At 51.3% G+C, this 22,650-nt stretch overlaps 1 protein-coding gene across 5 annotated transcripts in view; it reads right to left on the minus strand.

Annotated features, from left to right (window-relative positions):
• The window catches only part of CDH4 (cadherin 4), a 558,545-nt gene that overhangs the window by 145,032 nt on the left and 390,863 nt on the right, over positions 1–22,650 (minus strand). For all 5 annotated transcript variants that reach the window (XM_032606700.1, XM_032606699.1, XM_032606703.1 and 2 more), the window contains one exon: positions 15,756–15,982. In XM_032606700.1, coding sequence (XP_032462591.1) covers positions 15,756–15,982 — 227 coding nt within the window. The remainder of the gene's footprint in view (positions 1–15,755; positions 15,983–22,650) is intronic.

Raw genomic sequence — 22,650 nt, forward strand, 5'->3', positions numbered from 1 at the left:
CGAGACTCATTCCCCAAATGTCAGTGTTGTTTACGACCCTCTCCCCTGTCTCTGATGCCCCAGCCTTCCTGTTTCCTTAGAGCTTTGGGTTAAACATGCTTCACTAAGGGAAATAGCATCCTTCCACTCCTCAACCCTCCCAAATGTCAAACCCAGTACTGATTTTCATTGAGGATAATTAGAGTTCATAAAAAAAAAAAAAAGGCACCAGAATCTATACAGATAGTCCATTTCTCTGCCTTCGCTTCCCTTTCAAGATACATTTGAAAAACGGTACTTTTTGTTTGCCTGCAAGCATGTATATTTAAAACATTTAACTAGGGTTCTGTCTGCAGCCTTCTGCCTGGTTTCCATGGTAGCTAAGGACCGACAGGATAAAACGGTATTTAACAAACACAAAATAAAACAACAGAAAGATATCTCCGTTCTGTAACAAACAGAGCATGGGAGCCATTCTAAACAAACATTTGCATGAGTTTGGTTCTGAAAAGGCACTTAGTGGATTTTTTTTTTTTACATCCACGACACTATAGGGAAGACAAATGCCGTATCTATGCCCCGTAAAGCACTACGGTGTTTCTTACTTGCAATCTCTTCTAAGAAGGGGAGATTGTTTTGAAAATTCCCGTAAAAATCATACAAAGAAAGTTTTCCTGAATGAAATAGCATGATTATTTCTTGTGCATCTATATTTGGAAGGACAGTCTTAAGCAAACACTCCTGTACACGCTGCTTGCTGTGTGCGGGGCAGGGGGCAGGGACGGACGCCCCCTCCCGCCTGCTCACTCACGCCCATGATAGCCCAGGAAGGCAGGGGCTGGCGCTGTGCTCACTCACACCTGCGCAGAGGTCTGGGGACTGGCCCAGGCTCATGGGGCTGGGTTCGGAACTCAGGCCACTCCCTCGGCCCCGCCCTGCTCCTCGGCTTGGACGGGGGGCGCCCTGACATGGAGGGTAGATGCTGCCTGTGCTTTGCGACCCTGGCGCCCAGTGCCCCCGTGTCCTAGGCAGATGGGCCAGGGACTCAGGGTGGGAGCAGCCCTGGGGGAACAGCTGAGACGCGGTTCTTTAGGCAACTCGCATCCATCACCATCATCCCGAGGGAAGGCTTCACGTACTTCAGTAGTGTCAAAACCACACTTCTTTTAACAGACGCTCAGAGCACACCCCTTGCCCTCGTCAGCCTTGTGTCCGCCCAGAAATGAAGACACAAGACAATGCGCCCATCCGTGCAGCCCAGGGAGCAGGCAGGATGCAGGTGTAATGGATGGGAGCACAGGGGAGGACATGTCTGCTTTACGGGCCACGGTAAGGAAGTTGGGGGGATGCCCGAATGTTCAGACAAGTCTGCCCCACCGTGTGTGTGTGTGGTGTGTGTGTGTGTGTGTGTGTGTGTGTGTGTGTGTGACCTCCACGAGCCCGGCCAGGCTGCTCGGCCATCCTCGCCCCCGCCCCCTGCACGGCAAGGACCCCCAGCGCCCGAGCAGTTCCGCCTGCCCCCCACTCCTCCCGCTGACACAAGCCAAGCTGTCTCCAGGCATCTCCTGCGAGTACCCTGGCTGGTAACTGGCTCTGGAGAATCCAGAAAATTATGTTTTGCTAGGAACAAAGTAAATGAAATTACTCTGTAGTTTACAGAAAAAAAATACAATCACAGTAAAAAAAAAAAAAAAATTAAACTAGCAAGTTAGGCCAGAATGTATGACTTTTTCCTGGAGTTGTTCTCAGTGGGACCGAGTGGCATCACTCATATTGGTGTCAATTAGTGAGAAAAATGGTCAGTTTTGTTGGTGTGGGTGATCCTGGAAGGCTTTGGTCAGGAGGAAGGTTATAACGCGTGTGACAGGCAGTGAGGGAGGGTCTCTCTCCTCTCCTTTTTGTACTCACATCACAGCGCTTGCTTTGCTGCAGGAGAGCACTGCTAGGGGCGGGACAGGTCCTGCAGAAGTGACGCGACATCACCCCCATAGGGACATGGGGGCAAAGTGGTGGATCTCGTGGGGTGGGCATGGCCTCGTGCCCTCTGAGGCTTTTGTTTTGTTTCAGGAAAAGGAGAAGCTGAGAGAGGGGAGATTCTAGGATCCAGGCAGGGGTACTGGGTGGCGGGACCTCCCAGGGCAGGGAGGGGACGGTGGCCAGAGCACAGCGGTGAGGGGTGATGGACCCCACGGGGTGGGAGACGGAGCTGGGCCGGCCCCTGGGGGCCTCCACCCCACTTAGCAAACCAGCCCTGCAGAGACAAGCAGGAAGCAGGCCGAGCGCTGTGCTGGCCGACCCGGGGCTGCAGCAGAAGGAGCCACCCTCCCGCCCTGCTTTCAGCCCTCTCTGGGGTCCTGACACACCCTAAAATAGACTCAGATGCCTGACCAAGTGCCGCCTGGCCAGGGACCTGCCTGGCCACCTCCCCCCGCTTGCGATGCTCCCTCTGTGGGAATGATGGCTTCTCTCATCTTGGGTCTCGACTCAGATGTCACCCTTCTGACCCCCAGGACACGGCGCAGCCTCTACCCTCTCCTGGCCCAGACCCCCGCCAGCCACCCCACCTTAGTCCAGTCCGTGGCTGCTGCTCAGTGGTCAGGCCTGTCACCACCCTCGTGGGACCATTCCCGGTGATGCCGTTTGCATCTTAGAACGTTACAAAGTGTCCGGCGGGGACATGCAAACCGTCTTCACTCACCCAGTGACCAAGGGAGCCACTTGGGATCTTTCTGACTCATGGGGCTCAGAGTCCTTCGAGCACGCCTGCCGCTCACTTGCCCCCTCGGGCTCTCGCTCCTTGGCCCACAGGAACGAGAGAGGGCAGGATCGTGCGGTCCATTCCTCTCCCCTGGCCTGCGTGTCCGAGGCTTCCCTGCCTGGCAGTGGCCCCTCTTTCTCGTGCCCTTTGCTCCCCCCAGCCGTGGGAGTCAGTGAGCCACCCGTCATCTTTATTCCCTCGTCCCCCTCAAATCTCCGTGAGACGGTGCCCAGGCTGCAACACCCCCCCCCCCGCCCCCTGGGACAGGCCAGGGAAAGTGACCAATGACCGTGATGCTTTTCTCCCTGGGCTGTGGGACCCTGGGCACCTTTCCTCTGCAAAATGAAAGGTTGACCCTGACACTCGCTCAAGGCCGTCTGCAGCCTGAAACACAGCCCGAGCTGGACCTCCTCCACCTGCGGACCCCAGGGCGGCTCTCCACAACTGCAGAAAACGCACCTTCCAGCAATTAGAAATCACTCATGCCTTCATGCTGGCAGAGTTAAACGCTGCAGTCTTCTGGGGAGCTCTGCGCATCCGCTGAGATCTATTACTGATCGCCCGTCGCTGGGGCGGGCCGCCAGGCTGTGGTCATGACCACAGACTCTGGACAGGGACCAGCCTCCTTCCCGGCAGTTGTACGGTCTAGTTGCTGTTTCTCAGTCACATTGAGGCCGTCTTTTGGAAAAGCATAAAAGGACCGTCTTGCTACTTTCTGAAGGTGTGCACTGTCACTCAGCTCCCCTAATGACCTTCAGGTGCCTTCCCAAGGTGACGCCTGGCGTGGAAAGCCCCACACGCCCCCTTTGGTTAAAACTCCGAGTTGGCAGTGTAGGGGTTCAGGCGCGGGCACTAGCCCTCTGGCGCTCATGGAAAGCGGGTGATGGTGGGGTGCAGGGTCGCTCGTGGGCCAGACTTTCCTTAGGGGCTGCACCTCCAGGGGGTTGCAGGAATTGCTTCTCAACCAGGCCCTCTCCATTCCATTGTCTTGTAACCCACCTGGGCGTCCTTGATACTAAGATGGGCTCTGCCCACTCGCAGGGGGCAGACTGTAGGGATGGGGGTGATGGACCCCAGGGGCTTAAAGAATCGGGGTCTTGGCAAGACTTGTCCTTGCCGGTCCTGGAGACCCAAGCAGAGGCGAGGAGAGGACTTGAGGCATCAGGAACACTGGGTTGGATGCCCGGCTGCGGACTCACATCCCACCTTTGGGAGGCTGCCTTGGGTCTGTCGGCACAGCCCCAGGGTTGGGCGTCCACCTCAGCTGGAAGGCACTGGCCACACCCCTGGCGACTGAGTGTCCTGGTGTCACCGAATCAAAGCACCACAGACTGGGGCGCTTCCACAATGGACGTTCATGTCTCAGTTCTGGAGGCCACAGGCCAAGACGCAGGCGTGGCAGGGCTGTCCCTCCCGAGGGCCAAGCAGATCTGTCCCAGCCCCTCTCCTAGATTCTGGTGGCTGCCGGCAATCTTCCGGGTTCCTTGGCTTGTAGAAGCATCACCTCGATCCCTGTCTTCATCTGCACATGAACTTCTGTCCGTGAGCGTGACTGCGTCCAAATTCCCCTCTTAATAAGTTCACTTGTCATGTTGGATTAGGGTCCGTCTACCCTAGGGACCTCACCTGAACTAACCACATCTGAAAACCCAGTCCCATTCTGAGGTTCTGTGGGTTTGGACTTCAACACAGGAACTCTGGGGGGCAAAGTTCAGCCCATCCACCCGTGGAGGCCAAGACCCCAAGGAAAGAAGGCGCTTCAGCATCTGGGCCTGGTCCGGCTGCTGGGTAATGCTCAGCTGAGTTTATCTTTCATAGATGCTGACATACTCTGAGACCCAATATTAGTTTCATAAACAACAGTTTCTTTCTTGCAAACTATACCCACAGGTCCCATTGACAATTCCAAGCGCTACCGCAGCCAGTCAGACGACAATGGTGCGAGGAACTTTATCTTCAGTATTTACTGTTGGGCTGGAATATTGCTCTGACTCCTCGGGGGCGATTCAGCACTCCCGTGGGAAATACGTGACTTAATTAAATTTTCTAATTGAATTGCTATCAGCTTTCCTGCAAGACTGCACACAAAAAAGTTCTTCCAGATTCCAGCCCTGCTTGTATTACCCACAAAAAGACCGCCTTTAAATTGTTGCTAAGAAAGGAAAGGAAAAGGGGAGAAGTTGCCAAATTTTTACGGTTCACCTAACTGGAAAGCTGACAGTTTTGCTGGCTCCACAGTCGCTGGAATAACGGACAAGGGAGACTGCGCTTGACGGGACCTTGACACGGGAAAGATGGAATTTATGGAACCGGGAAATTAGGGGGTCCCCTCGTGCCCTCCTCCAGGGATTCGCTTCAAGGCTCCTTTTGGTAAGAGCTTCTCGGGACTTTTAACACTGCAAATGGCTCCTTTGAAGGAGGCCCTTGTGTTTCTAGAAACTTCTGCTAACAGAACTCCCGCTGGCGACGTTCTCGTTGAACACTCCACCTTTCCAAACCCAGCCAGGAAGCCCTCTGCATGCATTAAAACATGTTTGAAAATTGTGAATTATAAACAACATGCAGGAAAGTGCTTGAAACGTCAGTGAACAGACACACTAATGATCACAGAATGAACACCTGCCCCCAGGACCCCCTCACGTCCCTCAGGCCCCCACCAGGCCACCTCCTCTCGCCTCCCACAGCGGTCCCCTGCGCGGCTGTACACGCAGTCTGAGCTGTCCACGTCTGGACTCACAGTCTGCACTTTCCTGCCTGGGTGCCCGCCCTCTTTCCCTCGATGTGTGTCTGTGAGATTTACCCATCCTGTTGCTTTGCTCATTTGTGCTGCTGTATAGAAATTCACTGTATGGACCCACCACCAGGCACTTATCCAACGTAATGAGGACGAGCGTTTGGGTTCTTTTCAGGTTTATCAAATTCTGGTGCAGAGCTGATGGTACGAATGTGTACACACTTCCGTTGGGCTTGTACCTAAAACCGGCAGCACAGTAAAGACGACACTTTGGTCTTTGCCCTCTGTTCCTGACACAGAGCTCTCAAAACCAATCTCCGCAGTGATGGGCTGACAGAAGCATTTTACCCAGAGCTCCTAGGCCCCTAGGAATCTTCTGGGCAAGAGAGCATCTTTTGCTCTAGTGAGTTGACTCTGGGTGGGCTCCTGGAGGGGGCTGGCCACCAGAAAGCCTAAAGCCATGATTAGAAGCTTGGAGCTCTCAGACCCACGCCCCATCCTCTGGGGAGAGGGGAGGGGCTGGAGGTCGAGTTAATCGATCATGCCTACGTGATGAAACCTCCATAAAAATCCCTAAACTCTGGGGTGTGGAGAGCTCCGAGGTTGGTGAACACGTCCATGTGCCAGGAGGGTGGCACACCCCATCGCCACAGGGATAGAAGCGCCTGCACTTGAGATCCTTCCAGACTTCGCCCTAAGTAACTCTTCATCTGATGCTCCTTTATAATATTGGATATTATAAAGGAACCATGCTGATGGTTCCTTTATAATATCCTTCATGGTAAACCAGGAATAGTAAGTGAGTGTTGCCCTGAGTTCTGTGACCCATCGTAGCAAATTATTGAACTGAGGTGGGGGTCGTGGGAACCGAGCCGGGCGGAAGCGAGTAACCTGGAGACCCACCACTTGTAACTGACGCCCGAAGGGGGGCGGGCTTTTGGGACTGAACCCTGAACATGCGGGGTCTGCGCTGACTCCGGGCTGCGAGTGTCAGAACTGAATTAAATTAGAGAGCACCCAGCTGGTGTCCACGGAAAGTCAGAGAACCGGCTGGGGTGGAAAACCTACCCCTTTGGTGTCAGAAGTGTGAGAAGAGGAATGGTTTTCCTTTCAACCAGGCAAACGTATATTCAGCTTCCAATGAAAACGCCCGTTGTTGCTAGAGAGGCTGCACCATTCCGCACGCCCCCAAGAGCACATGGTGACTCCAGCTTCTGCACATTCTCACCGATATTTGGTACTTCCAGTCTTTCTAAGGTTGGCCATTCTGGTGGATTTTCGGCTTTAATCCGCATTGCCCTGCTGAGGTCCTCACACTGATCCACACACGGGCTCTTGTCTTTGGTGGACAGCCTGTGTTCTTTTTTCTTCTATCATTAGGTTATCTGTCTTTCTGTAGAGATTTGAGGCTCTCTTTATATATTCTGGACGTGCCTCCTTTGTCAGACATTAAGGGTCACAAATATCCTCTCTCCAGCTCTGGCTTATCTTTTCACTTTCTTAAGTATGTGCTCTGATGAGTACATTCTTATTTGTAACCAGGTCCAGTCATCGACCTGCCCTGGATACCCCGTGGTTCATGGGTTGTGTATAAGGAAGCTTCCTCCACACATCACTCCTATATTCTCTTCCATTTGTTTGGTTTGTCTTGAACACTCAGATTTACAGTCCACCCGGAATTGATCTTGGGTGTGGAGTGTGGTACAGGGTCACTTTGCATTTTCCCCTTAAGGGTACTCGACTGGCCCAGCATCACTTATCGAAGAGACAGTCCTTACCCACTATTCTAAGCAGGGCTTAGCAGGCTTTCTGTTAAAGGGTCAGAGAGTTAAATATTTTAGGCTTTGTAGGCCAAGAAGCAAAGTCGAGGATATTAATACAGGCACTTATACAACCATTTAAAAATACAGAAACCATTCTTAGCTTTCAGGCCATCAAAAGGCAGGCGGCAGGTCAGACGCAACCTGTGGGCTGTAGCTTTCTGGCCTTTGCCATCTGGCGCCACTCAAATCAAGTGTCGGTACCGTGTGCATCTGACAAGGTTCATCCAGTCGTGTACGTGAAGTGGGTGAACTGTGGTGAATAAGAGTTAAACCTCCACGAAGACGATTTTTTAAAACATTAAGTACTTTTTCTGGGCTTGCTATTCTGTTCCATTTGTTTTGCTCTCAAATGACACCATTTAATTCCTGTAGTTCAGTGGTTCTCCGATGGGGCGGTTTTGCCCCTGGGGAGCATTTGGCAATGACCGGAGACAGCTTTGGGTGCAAGCGCGGTTGCTGGGGCGCTGCTGGCCTCTAGCGGGTGGGGGCCGGGGATGCCGCTGAACACCCCACAGTGCACAGGGCGGCCCACGTTGGGCCCCACGTGCCAGTAGTGGTGTGCTTTCCTTGTAGTCTTGATGTCTGAAACACCAGGTCCTCGCATCTTTGTGTGCTTCCAGGTTATTCTTGGCCCCTTGTATTTCTATTTAAAAATTTAAAGTCAGCTCTTAACCCTTCTATAGACAAGCAAAGAAAAAACATGCTGGGATTTTTGTTGGGATTGTGTTGAATCTATGGAAACCTTTGGGTAGAACTGACACCCTCTCTTATGCTATGAGCAGGGCACATCCCTCTATTTTTAAAGATCTTTAATTGTTCTCAGTAATATGTAAGGGTCTTGAAAATTTTTTGTTAGGTTTATAATTTTTTTTTTTTTTTTTTTTTTTTGCGGTAAGTGGGCCTCTCACTGTTGTGGCCTCTCCCGTTGCGGAGCACAGGCTCCGGACGCGCAGGCTCAGCGGCCATGGCTCACGGGCCCAGCCGCTCCGTGGCATGTGGGATCTTCCCGGACCGGGGCATGAACCTGCGTCCCCCGCATCGGCAGGCGGACTCTCAACCGCTGCGCCACCAGGGAAGCCCTAACTATAATTTTTAATGCTCTTGTAATTGGTATCTGGTTCAGATTTTATTTTCTAACTATTTACTCCTGGTCTGTAGAGGTGCAATTGCTTTTATATCCAGCGCCTTTGCTAAACTAACATCATTCATTAATTCCAGTTACTTATCTACAGATTATTTCGGATTTTCTACATTCACAATTATATAAGCTACACATTAACGCTAGTTCTATTTATTCCAATTTCTTTTTCTTGCCTCACCTCACTGGCTTGAAGCTCTGGCGTGTAATGTAAGAGTGTCCTTGTCCTATTTCTGATGTCAAGGAAGGCTTCGAATATTCTGACTGTAGACTGAATGTTTGCTGTGGACACCCTTTGTGAGATTAAGAATGGTCTCTTCTTTTCCTAACTTGTTGAATATTTTCATCCTGAATGAAGTTAAATTTAACAGGCAGTATTCAGATGATCACGTGATGTTTACTCTTTATTCTGTGTTGACCTACTTGGATTAACTTTTAAGTGTTAAACCAAATCTCGCATTCTTGGAACAGACGAATGTGGCCATTATACATCCCATGTAAACATGGCTGAATTTGAGTGTGTTAATATTTTGCTTCGGCTTTTTCCCATCTGTTTATGAGTGGACTGGCACGTAATGACCCTTTCTCTCACTGTTCTTTCAAGGTTCGTGCTGGCTTTGGGCAAGGTTCTTGCTGGTTTCAGCATGGTGCCCATTTGGTTGGGGAAGTGATCGCTCTTGTAAGATGAGTTTTAACTCCTTACAGCTTGGTTACAACTTACCAGTGGAGCCATCCTGGTGTGGGTATTTTTTTGTGATAAAAATTTGAATTAAAATTTTGTTCATAATAATAAAACAGTTCAGATTTTCCTTTCATGTTAGTTTTGGTAAATTTTATATTCTAGAATGTTATCCATTTCACGTATATTTTCAAATATATTGGTATAAATTGTACATAATGCCCACAAATGACCCTTTCTAACGTCTGTGCGATTGGTCGTGGACGTCCCTTTCCATTCCAGATAGAGATTATTTGCAGGTTTTTTTTCTTCCTGAGTCTACAGTTCAGTAAAGAACCAACTTTTGTCTTTGTTGATTCTATTATTTTCTGTTTCATTATCTTCTCCTTTGTGTGGAAACACGTGTTTCATTTCCTGTTCTTTTTATAATTTCTTGAGATGAACGCTAACATCACTGATTTTCGGCCTTCTTTATCTTCTAACGTACGTAGGTAAGGCTACGCGTTTCTATCTGGTGTGGCTTCAGCTACATCCAGCTAGTTTTATTACTCAGTTCAGAATATTCCCTCACTTCCACGTGATTTCTTTCCTACCCGAGGGTTAATAAGAAGGCACTTACTTAACCTCCAAATCTATGGGGATTTTTCAGTTATTTTCTTTGTTATCGATCTCTAGCTTAATTGTTCTGAGGTAAGAACACAAACTATGTTTGATTCTAAACTTTGGAAGCGTGTTGAATTTTGCTTGAAGGCTCAGCCTATGGCTAAATTTGGTAAATGTTCTGAGTACACTTGAAAAGAATCTGTATTAGCAGCGGTCGGTTTCTGTGTTTTACGTACATCTCACTAAGGTCAGACTTCTTAACTCTGTGCTCCGAATCTTCTATTTCCTTCCTGATATTTTGTCTGCTTGTTCTGTTACTTACTCAGAGATAGTTGTTAAGATTTACCATTGATCGTATACTTATTTATTTCTCCTTTTAGTTCTATCAATTTTTGCTCAAATATTTTGAAGTCATATTACAAGTGCACACAAATTTGATTCTTATGGTAACAGAGCCCTCGTCACCAACTTCCTTTTGATTCGTATTTGCACGGTATTTCCCTCCCTATGCTTTTACTTTCAACTTTCTCTATCCTTATACTTTTTTTTTCGACATCTTTATTGGAGTATAATTGCTTTACAACGGCGTGTTAGTTTCTGCTTTATAACAAAGTGAATCAGCTGTACGTATACATATGTCCCCATATCCCCTCCCTCTTGCGTCTCCCTCCCACCCTCCCTATCCCACCCCTCTAGGTGGTCACAAAGCACCGAGCTGATCTCCCTGTGCTATGCGGCTGCTTCCCACTAGCTATCGGTTTTACGTTTGGTAGCGTATATATGTCCATGCCACTCTCTCACTTTGTCCCAGCTCACCCTTCCCCCTCCCCGTGTCCTCAAGTCCATTCTCTAGTAGGTCTGTGTCTTTATTCCCATCCTGTCCCTAGGTTCTTCATGACCATTTTTTTTTTAAGATTCCATGTATGTGTTAGCATACGGTATTTGCTTTTTATCCTTATACTTTTTAGATGCATCTTTTGTAAGCTGCATATAGTCGGATTTTAAAAAATATAACCTGTCAATTTTCTTTTAATTATGAATGAATCTATTTTCAATTATTATAATTAATAATATATTTGTAAATCTACCATCCTACTCAAAGACAAATATCTCATCTAGTCTATCATTTCACTTTTCTTTCCTTGCATTTTTTTGGATTGATAAGTTTTATTATTCTATTTTCCATCTATTATGTTAGAACTTAATCCTATGACTATTTTTTATTGTTTCAGAAGCATGTTTATTTGAAAATTCACATTGATTACCGGGGAAAATGACAAATTATGTTATTTAAGGGTGTTTTAAAAAATACTGCCTAAATATGAAGACTAAAAAGGTGACAATAAACAAGAAATACGTCTAGAATGGAGGGAGAATTTAGCTGTCCCCTGCCCAGTGCTGTGTTACTAATACTAAATTATCCAGCTATAGCATAAGATCTTCATATACGGTAGTGTTAGAATTATATGAAAATTCCAAGAGAAATAAATATCTGTTTTTATAATAGATACATTTTTATCAATTTAGTGCTAGTTTAGACACTATGTAGACTTTAGGTAACTCCTGAAGTTAAGATTTACTTTTGGACCTAGACTATGGTCAATCGTGGTCAGTGTTTCATATGCACCTTAAAGTAAGGTATCCATCACTATGGCTCTTAATGATGTGTCTCATCCCAGTATAATATTAGTTTGATATTTCCATCGTCTTCCAGGACAACACAAGCATCCTAGATCCCTTTGACTCCATTTATCCTTTCTCAAAATCTATGCCATTCTTGTCATGAATTTGAGTCCTCTTGTTTACATCCCACAAAACATTACCTGTAATTATACACTGGTATTCTCCCATCTACTTAATCTTCTCATTCTTGGTTTTCTACTTCAAATCATCTTATTTTTGCCTGAAGAACACAACTTGTGACAGATTCTTTCAGTTTTTATTTGTTTAAAAATGTCTCTATTCACCTTTACTCTGTGAAGGACATTTTACTGAATAATAGAATTCTATTTTCTTTAGCACTTTAAAAAATATCATTCCATCGTCTTCTAACCTCCATAGTTCCTGTTGAGAAGTCAGTTTCACATCGAATTATTCCTCTTTCAAAGAAACTCTGTCTTTTCTATTTGCTTCCAAGATTTTCTCCTTGACTTTTGCTTTCAACTATTTTACCTTAAAATGCCTATTGTGGACTGTGTCCTCCCAAAATTCTTTTGTTGGAACCCTATCTCCCGATGGGATGATATTAGGAGGTGAGGCCTTTCGGGGGTGATTCGGATTAAGGGAGGTCATCAGGATGGAGTCTCCATGACAGGATTAGTGTCCTTACAGGAGTTGTGAGTGAGCTGGCCTCCTGTCTTTGCTCTCTGCCATGTGAGGATATGAGTCTGAAGGCAGCAATCTGGAAGAGGGCCCTCATGGGAACCTGACCCTGTGCCACTCTGATTCAGACCTCCAGCCTCCAGAAGAGTGAGAAATGAATTTCTATTGTTTGTAAGCCCCCCAGTCCATGGTATTTTGTTATAGCCTATTGAATGGACTAAGAAAGTGCCTAAGTGCAGTTTTCTTTATATTTATCCTGTTTAGAGTTCACAGGGCTTTTTGAATCTATGCCTGGATGTCTGTTGCCAGTTTTGGAATATTTTCTGCTGATACTTTTTCATATATTACTTTTGCTCCATTTTATCTCTCCCCCTCATATTCCAAACATACTCATGTTAGAACTTCTTACCATTTTCCCAATATCTCTTACTCTTTCCTTTGTGTTTTCTCTCTGGATATCTCCTTACACTTTGGCCTGAATATTTCTTCTGATGTTTTTTGCTTCATTAATCTTCTCTTCAACTGTGTCTAATCTGCAGATATATCTGTCCATTGAGCTCTTAATTTTGTTTGTTATATTTTTCAGTCCTAAACTGCCCAATTAATTCTTTTTTCATCTTCCAATCCTCTGTCAAAATCTTGCATTTAATGTGCTCAAAGACAGTGAGCATAATTATGATAAAATCTGTGTCTGATAACTCTTATTACCTGGAGCCCTGTGGGTCTTTGATTATCATCTGCTCCTCCTCTTGATTTTTATTTACCTCGTTTTGTCCCTCCAGTCATTTTCGGTTGAGTGCTGGACATTGTATATAAAAGGAGATGTAATCTGAGGTCTGGTATATGATACCTTCCACTGGAGAAGAGTTAGGTTTGCTTCTGGCCGGTGACCAAGGACACCAGCAATCTGGCATCACCTTAACCCAATTACACAGAGTGACATTATTCAAAGGTTGGCACTGGTCTCTGTAAGGGCACATCAACTGAGTGACCCGGCGTCCCACAAAGACCCACCTCCCTGTCCCCCCGGCACCACCCTGGTGAGGGCCCAGCGGCCATGATGAGCACGTGATGCAGAGGGCTGGGACCATGCCAACGACAGCAGTAAGAGCAACTATGTTTTGCCTCTTTGGGGACAGGGCTCTCATAGAGCCTGCACCCTGCCTGACCTCACATAATCTCACATAATCCTCTCAACAACCCTTGGATAGGATGTAGGTAACACAGTTGTCCCATTTTCGAGAGCAGTAAACCTCAGAGAGGTTGTATGCTTGTCCTAGAACGTCAGCCAGTAAGCTGGAGAAGCCTTGATTCAAACTGACAATCCAGGGCAGCCAGGCTCCGTTACGATGCCGGGCTCAGCTGTCCCTAGAAAGTCGTTTTTTCACTCCTTTCCAGAACATCGGTTCTCCCATGCAGCAAAGAGGTTGCAGTCACGTGATTCTGTTTCCCCACCTGTAAAGTGGGGACAGTGACAGCGCCCACTTCTGGAGATGTTGTGAGGATCAATGTGGACGCACTTAGGGCAGGGTCTAGGTGGGGTCCTAGAAAGTCAGGGCAGGGCTCTTTGGATTTGAAGAAGGAGGAAGCAGGGAGCCATCAGCAACGAAGGGGACATGAAATAAACAGGGAAGGACTGGGTCAGGTGGGCTGCAGAGACTCTGCCCACCACCTACAGGGTCATGTTTCACGTGCTCAGGGTGTAACCCCACAAAGTCAGCCCCAAGGATGCTCTGGGCCTGGGATGTGGAATCTGCAGATTGGGTGCTTCTCGGGCCTGCCTGCTGTGGGGCTGGAGGTTCACATGTCCTAAGGACTGACTGAAGTCACCCTTTTTGGAGGATTAGGGGATTAACTGCATCAGAAATTGCTTCATTACCATGCCTGACAAAAGGTGTCGTTATTTTTATCTTCTTTTTACTTTTTACAAGTTGTTTTGCTGTGGACCATCCTCAAAGTCGTTACTGAACTTGTTACAGTATCGCTTCTGTATTACGTCTTGGTCTCTTGGCCGCGAGGCACGTGGGATCCTAGCTCCCCAACCAGGGATCAAACCCACACCCCCTGCATTGAAAGGCAAAGTCTCAACCACTGGACCGCCGGGGAAGTCCCTATATTTTTAATTAATGCCTTTTACCTGAGGCCATCCACGGGCGCTAGGGAGCCCTACTCCTGCCCACAAGGCGCAGTTCTTGCATCACAGTCAGGGGTGTAAGCCTTCCCACTGCTGCCCCTGGCCTGGCTGCCGACAGGGAGGGGCCCCTGCGTGGGCCACGCTGCCCTCTCACCAGGGTGTGATTTGTCATGGTCATTCGGGAAGGAATGGAAAACCACATCCATCTGTCTCAGGGTTTTCAACATCCCCAAGGTGAGGCTCACGATCTGGGGGGCGCCCGTTAGAAGCGTGTTTCAACACCTGGTTCAGCACACCCACGAGGGCACTCAGGACGTCCTTCCCAACGGGGTCAGCTCACCACCAAGATAAGGCTATCCACCGAGTCACCACTTTTCCTTTTCTCACCAAAACCACCTCTATGTTGTTTAACGAGACACATGAAACACAGCCCCTGTTTACCAAAGTGGGCTCCTCGGAACACCTGCCTTGTAAGATGTCCCATTAAGAAGGTTCCTTGGTCAAATAGGTTTGGGGAAACTTGCAGACTGTCTCCCACTGAGGTTCACTGAGCCCTTTAGTCCTGTGAGGTTCTGGGCAAATTTGCAGAAAGGGATCTGGTCAACTTGGTCTAACCCTCTACTTCCCTCGAACCCTTTTCCGAGGGAATACCCACAAATGCTGTCCCCGATGGCCTGTCCTGCTTTAACCAGTGTGTTTCTTTTGCTGGTGAACCCACACACATCATAACACTGATGACCCTGAGGCCTCCTGTTGACTGTAAGGGCATCTCCCTCCCCACGGGTCCACCCTTCATGTAGGTGGACGTGTGTAGCTGGACCCGTCATGCAGGTCAGCTGGGCAGCAACTTCTCTGCTGACCGGGGAGCCCTCACGCGGAGGCCAACGCAGCTGCCGAAACACGGGACGGGCAGAGGTAAGCAGACCTGGTCCCCCTCAGACACGGGAAACCTAGTGTGGGGATTTCTGGGGGCTGAGGGGTCTGGTCCCGGATTCCTGGGGCCTGTGGGGCTGAGAGGCCTTTCAGGACCAGGGGAAGTGAATTCACCCCTCCTGTCCGGTCAACAGGGCCACACAACCGAGTCAGAGGTGAAGCTGGAGGGAGGGCTGCGGAGGCCGGTGATAGTGGCTGGTGTGTGTCTACGTGAAGGGTGCCATCCCTCCCCCTTCACCCCCCTCCCCCTCCCCCCCCCCTCCCCATTTCCCTCTCTCTGAATCAGTCTCACACCAGCTACTCTGATCACCTCGCAAGGCCAGCCACGTGGCCTCTGTCTTACTTCTTGCCCCTCTGGGTCTTGGGAGCCTCCGGGGCTGGTGGGCTACAAGCCTCAGGCAGGAGAGGCGCCCGGTGAGAAGCGGAGCTGTGGGGCCCTTGTCCAAAAAAGGGTGCTGACAGCTGTGCACTACGCTCAGTGGGGGTGGAGCCTGTGGGCAGCCCTGTGTGGAAGGTGGGAGGTCAGGGGTCCCCCTCCCGGCCCACGCCGCCCACTCAAGTGTCGGCCTCTGCAGAGGTTCTGCTCGGTGACCTGAAGGAGGAAGGACCCTTACCCAGCCTCCCCGACCCCCCGCATGTAGTCACACCTTACCTTGTGTCCGGAGCTCGTGGGTGAGGTCTGGGCCACCAGCAGCCGTACCACGGCGTCCCAGCGCTCGGCCGTCTGGCGGTCCCACGCGGTCACGGTGAAGGCCACCTGCTCGGAGGGGATCTGCAGCTCCCGGGTGGCGAAGACCGTCCCGTCGGTGCCGACTTTGAAGTCCATGCTGTCGGTCTCATAGTGTGTCCCCTTGGTCCCCAGGCAGCTGCTGAACTTGACTGCAAGAGGAGGGGGAGAAGGTCAGGGCGCTGGGGACCCGCCTGGCGGGCAGGCGCCCACTCACAGCTTATTTCCAGCAGCGGGTCCTTGGTCTCTAACGAGCTTCGAGAAAGTGGTGATTTAATTGACTTTTCGACCTTCAGGTACTGGGTTTTATCTCTACCCCGTAGGGAATTAGCTGAGGCCTTAGAAAAAGGAACATCGACCCAAAGCGATGAATGCATGTTCAGTCTCTCTGAAACACAGCTGTTCTCATTCCTGCAAACGCGTCTCCCGGTCACTATCAACTTTGGGTTCCACCTGAGTCTGAGCCATGCGGGGGGAGGAGTTTCTTTACCCTCAACCAATTCCCTGGTCACCTTGGGGCAGCCGAGAGCTTTCTCGGTGACTTGGAAGCAGGCGTGGAAGGCGGATGGTCTACTGCCACTGCAGGGCGGGTACGTTGCTGTGCTTCCCAAACAGTAATTAGGCAGTGAATTGTCAGCCCCTCCCACTGACTCCATCACCTGGACCGTTTGTAAACCCCCTGCAGGAAAAGACATCTCGGAAGCCGCGCATTCACCGGCATCACATCAGTGCCTTTTTCACACGTGTGCTCTTGCAGCTGCCACCTAATGTGGTGAATTATGAGACGCCAACAGCCAGTGTCACATTCTGCTGATACAAACGACGGATAAAGTTACCTGGTGTTTATAGAAGTGTGGGCATCTCAGCAATCACGGTGGGACGACTGGTTTTTTTAAGCAATTTCACTGTCATGAAATTACAGCTTACATGATTTAATTACTATTTATTCGAGAAACTAAAAAGAGCCCCTCACTGTTAGGTTTGATAAGTGTTTGCCCCTGCGTTCACCTTTTATTGTTGGCTGCCTTGAAATAATAAATAACAAAACGTTCCCTTGTTTCAGCTCCTTCACTTCAGACTCTCCCCAGTCCCCAGCAATCCCCACGTGTGGGTTTAATATAAAAATGTTTTTAAATGTGAGGAAACCAGACATTTCCGTGTGTGTACAGACTCCAGAGCTCACAGACAGGGGTCCTCGGGTGGACGACGGCAACCAAGGTGAGGAGTGGGCTGTGGCCCCAGGGAAATGCCCCCCTAGTGGGGGGATAATCACATTCTTTTTCAAGTGACAGGAAAATTCCAAACTGCCTTTGTAGTCCTGTCCTCCCTGTCGGTAAACAAATTAAAATCAGCCAAAAACGGAGTGGATCAATTATTTCTGATGCCCAACTGTCACTGACAAAGATAAAAATGACAGCTCTATGATTGCCGGGAGATTAGCACAAAGTACATGAGTAAGCCCTTTGTGCTCTGAAAGAAAATTTCTAATAACATGAATGGGATTGGACAGTAGTGGGAGGGTTTGAGTTTCTTCAGGATTAAGTGATGGTGTAGTTGTATTTTTTTAAAAAATAGGCGCACAGCTTTGGTGGCATTTGAGGGAAGTGTGGACATTGCTGTCAGAGAAAAAAATCACCCTCATAGGAGCTGCCCCAACAGGAAGTTCGGAGTACCGTCCACAGGAGCCTGGGACCTTGCAGGGGACAGACGTCCTCAGCGGACGGGAGCCCTCAGGACATTAAAGGTGGCACCACCAGACGTGACCTATGATGATAAAGTTGGGCCTCTCCTCGCGGTTGCTCTTAACATCTTTCCAGCCTGGGTCTGACTCGGGCCCTCCACGCGAGGAGGCATGGGGGCTTTGGGACAACATGGAACCCAGCCTCCAGCTTCAGTGTGACTGAGGCTTGGCTGATCGGCTCAACCCAACAGGTTGGTTTCACCATCACGTCTGAGACTCCGAGCCCTCGTCAGTGAGGAAGCAGGAGCTGGAAGGTGACTGTGGGGAGATGGGGGACGTTCCGAGTGCCCACGGTGCTGGGTGCCAGCTTTCCAGAAGGAAGGGAATTCAGAACAGTGCCTTCCTTGTGCGTGCCTGGGCTGTGTCTCTCTTTCAAAGGGAAAGATCAGGAAGGTTTGTTCTTCTGAGACACCAGGGGCGTTCATGGCACTTTAGCTCTGAATAAGTGAACTCCCGTTTGAAACCCTGAGGAACGTGGGTTTAAATTTCTCAACATGCAAACTGCTCAGGTTACAAACACGACGTCTTGCCATAAAAATGGGAAGTGACGCAAGAGGGAGGAGATATGGGGATATATGTATACATATAGCTGATTCACTTTGTTGTACAAAAGAAACACACCATTGAAAAGCAATTATACTCCAATAAAGATGTTAAAAAAAAAAAAAAAGGGAAGCGAGCACTTGAGGGGCAGACTCTCCAGAGACGCGTCTGAGGTCTTGGGGCAGGAACGGTTCCTGTCACCCAGAAGCCCATTTGCCTTTTTCTGGTGAATTGCCCCAAGGCAGTTTCCCTCTTCGCTTTGGCCACCAGGAAGCTCAGAGGCAACGTGGTAGCTGGGACCTAGCAGTGCTGAGGCATTTACCAACCTTAGCACTTTCTGCCCAATGTTCTATCTTTGTTTCCTCTGCAACCCACTTTCCTCCTCTTGCTTACTTTTTATTTCTGGAGTCTGCCTCTATCTCTGCAGGTTAAACGTCGTCCTCTTTTAGGGGCAAAGGTGCTGCCAGGCCGTCGCATGCTCACAAGCTCCTGTGCGGACCAGGCCGGGTGCTGTGGTCCCAGCATGAGGGTCCGAGAAGGTCTTCCACACTTCGTGGGGAGAAAATGCCTGCTTGGATGTGCGGGCCCCGGGCTCACAACCTCCTTCAGGCTCCACCAGAGGAGATCTGCTTGGAGGGAGACAGAACCTCCTTCCCTCCGAGGCCGGGATGTGGGGCCTGCCGGGCGCTCGTCACCCACCGCCCAGCCCCGCTGTGCGTCTCTGCGGCTTGCTAACTACTTCCACTAGTTTTAAACAAACGTGACAAGAGATGGGAGGACTCCCGAGAGAAATCAGGTCCAGTTGGTTAAACACACACAGTCACAGCCCCCGCTGCCTCGTCCCCTCGGAGGGGTGGCGGCCGTGGCCCCTGGGCAGCCAGCGCCGGGGGGGTGGGGGGGGGCGGGGGGGGGAGGCCGGCTGGGCCCTGGGGGCAGGACTCAGCACACCTGCCCGAGGGCGGGGTCCCGGGAGGGTGGGGAGGTGTATGCACTGATGCCTGCCGAGGAGGAGGGCAAGCGTGAGCTCCGGGTGCAGGGGTGCGCTGCAGCCATGCCCACACCGGCAGGCCCCTTCGGGATGGGGCTGGGACGCCAGGTGTGTGACCCGACCAGCAGTGGCCTCTCTGAGCACAGGCCTCTGGGAGCAGCCGCAAAGGATGGACGGGGCCAGCGCAGTGTAGAGGCTGGATGAACACAACTTGTCTTGAGCTCCGGCCAGTACCCATGTTACCCACCTGAGGAGACAGGGAGCAGAGCACTGGGCCAAGGTCACACGAGGTTGTTCATCCCACAAACATTTATGGGCCCCCTGGTGCCTGGCTCTGGGGATCTACCTGGGAACACAGAGCGGAGGCTCCGGGTGGGAGGTGACTGGGAAATGGCAGCGCAGATGGTGGAATCGCCCAGGCTTGTACGGGGTCACCAAGAGGGGCCGGCCCAAGGGGTGGGGAGGGGAGCCCTGCGGGACGCGTGGGGTCAGCCAGCGCTTGGGATTCTGACCCTCTCGCACAACTGGGGGCTGGCTCCCCCTCCCCAGCACAGGCCTGGCCCCCAGCGCCCGCCTCTCCCTTCGGACAGGACCGATTCCAGTTCCAAGCCCTGTTCATCCCGAGAAGCCGTCCAGAGAAGAATGGATACCCGCCCGCGTCTGCCGTGCTCCTGAAATGTGACTCGACGCCGAAAAGGCCCAGCATTTAGAGCGGCAACAGCACCGTCGATGGCTATTCGAGAAGCACACGTGAGAGACCAACGCCCAGGAAAGCGTCCAGCAGGACATGGTGGGAAGGCCTGAGCACCAGGAAATCAACTATGTGCAGGATTCCGTCTTCCAGGGGGCCTCCCCTCCCTCACCCCTCGCCGGGAAATCGGGAAAGCAGAGCTGAGGCTGATCGGCAGTCTGGGCTGGCTGTCCTCGGGCTGGGGCGCTGCCCATCCAGATAAAGGGCAGGGGCGCACCTGGCTGGCCATCTGTCATTGAGATGCATTTTCCTTCGCACTGCGTAAATGTTAGTCTCTGTCTGTCATCCTGGTGTCCCTGCCGACACGTCTCCAGAGGGCCCACTGAGTTATTGCTGGAACCCCCGTGGCCTCCCCCGCCCCAGGGCTGCCCCCCGATTCTGCCCCTGGTGGAACCCCTTGCCCTGTGGTGAAGGCAGCTGCACACGCAGAGCTCCCGGGGCACCAACATCCATCCATTCGTGTTGATTTATGGACCCAACAGTCAGCAAAAAGCACAGTGATCGTCAGATGGAGCTCAGAGCGGGAGTGAGTTGTCACACTGCGGACGTGGCTCCCAGGGGCTGGCGGGGGCAGGGGGCTCTGCGTGAAGGAAGGAGGCCGGTTCTGAGAGCGCCTGACCCGGACGTGCGGCGGGAGGGCTTCCCGAGGAGGAGGTCCTGGTGCTTCTGCTGAGCACGGAGGGATGCAAGAGGAGAGCTTGGGCAGCGGAGAGCTTTCCAGGCCACACGGCGGCACGTGCAAAGGTCCTGAGCACAGGGAGTGTGGGGTGTCAAGGACTCAGAGCCAGTGTGACGGGAGCCAGGCTGTTGGGGTGAACAAGAGTCAAAACAAGTGCACAGGAAGGTCCTCAGCCAGTGGGATGACCTGCAGACTCCAAGAGATGGGCAGGGTTAGGGAACTCCCAGCCAGGAGGGAAGGGCCTCCGTGTCACTCCAGGGGTTTCTAGGAAGGTCCAGCAGCCTGTGGGGCTGAGGAGGCGTCCTGAGCGGATGTGACGGCCTCCCTTCGGGGCCAATGTTAAGAGAGGGTCATAGCCTTTTCCAGCCATAAAAACACCCAGTGAACTGAGTTAGGGGTCCACCGCTGTGACTTCAGAAGTACGTCCTCCAAATTTAGCTACAGTGGATCACAGGACTCCTGCACACACTTCTACTCGGGAGAGAGAAATTCAAGAGCCAGGAAAAGAAGGGGAAAAGGAAGAAAAAGAGAGCAAGGAATCCAGGGAGGGTCCTCAACCAGGTGATTCAGCCACCCACCCAGCAACGATGCATCACCAGGGAGGCGGCGCAGGGAGACCCTGCGGGGCAGGGGGAGAGGAGACAAGTCCAGCAGTGCCGGCAAAACCTCAGGACACTGCAGCCACCCCGAACTGGTCCTGGGGCCCCCGAGGGAGCCTCCCGTGGGTCATCCGCTGGGCGCGGCTGCGTCCCTGTGGGTCTCCCTTTATCCCCCAAGGGTGCTGTCTGCTGACTGTGGGGCCTCCTGGTGGCCGTCGCCACAGCCCTTGCCCTTCCGGGAGGGCTGGTGCTGCGGCCAGCGTAGACAGATGCAGCTGGGTGGCGGCCGGGGGCTGTCGAGCGACTGCTCATGGGCACGGGGTCTCCTTTGGGGTGACAAGAAGCTTTGGAACCAGAGGGAGCTGATGGCTGCTCCGCATGTGGATGTACTAGGCGCCACGGCATCGCTGTTCACCTGAAGTGGTGAAACTTACGTACGTGAATTTTACCCTCAAGCAGTTTCCAGGGCCTCCCTGAGCCCCTGCCTCCTGGATGCTGGAAGGACAGGGAGAAGGGCGGCTTCAGCTTCCTGCCCCTCAAGACCCCCAGCCCCCCCAGGCCCCACGTGCCCAGAGCTTCACAAAACCTCCCTGGAAACAGCCGTGATCCACGACCCCAGCTCCCCTCCCCACGGCCTCTCCCCTCCCAGCCCAAGTGCAGGCCAAAGAGACGGGGAAGTGCTGACGTCGGAGGAGAGGTGGGGAGAGCGCTCTGGGGCCCGGGAGGGAGATGAAGGCTTCACGAAGCGGGGCTCTGAGCTGCCATCCTGGAAGCTGCCTGCGTGCCTTCACGTGTTGCGTGTCTGTGTGCTGGGTACCGCACCACGCGGGGACCCGAGAGAGCTTCACCGGGTCTCCAGTGCCTCCTAGGAGTGTCACAAGCCTCTAGGATGTCAGGACTGGAAGGTGCCCCAGAGATCGTCTCCTCCAGCCCCTCATTTTATCGATGAGCAAACTGAATTTGCTGAGAGAAGATGACACTGTAGAATGTGCCCCAGAGATACGTAGGCCCAGCGCCGTTACAGACACCAGCGCTCTCCATCAGGGCCCTGGGCACTTCTAATACCTAGTTAACTGATGCCCAAAATGCAAAGCGTGCGGCAAGCCTGTTTTCCTTAGAATTTTGTGCCTTCCTAACGTTTGCAGCTGGTGTGCACACCTCATAAGTGAAAACTCTGCAGTCCACGTGCTAGAATCTGCGGCACGGGGTCCTGGCTCCGACCAGTTCTGAAATATGAAGATCACGCCGATTCGCATTTCTGCCTGTGTAGCACCATAATTAGGCCCTCGGCTAAACAGCAGAGACCCGCTTCTTTCCTTTTTCCAGGACGGTGCAAAGCCCTTTCTTAGAAAATTTTTCTCTCCCCCGCGCCCATCTCGCTGGCTGGCAGCAGACAGGTGCAGCCATGCTTATCCACAGCGTCTGCCGAGAACGTGCGGCACCCATGAAAGGAAGCCCGGCGGCTCCCCCACCAAGAGGGTTTACATTTAACCCTCTACCCTCATCATTTTTAATTGCT

Source organism: Phocoena sinus, chromosome 15 (genome assembly GCF_008692025.1).
Source record: "Phocoena sinus isolate mPhoSin1 chromosome 15, mPhoSin1.pri, whole genome shotgun sequence".
Classification (NCBI taxonomy): Eukaryota; Metazoa; Chordata; class Mammalia; order Artiodactyla; family Phocoenidae; genus Phocoena; species Phocoena sinus.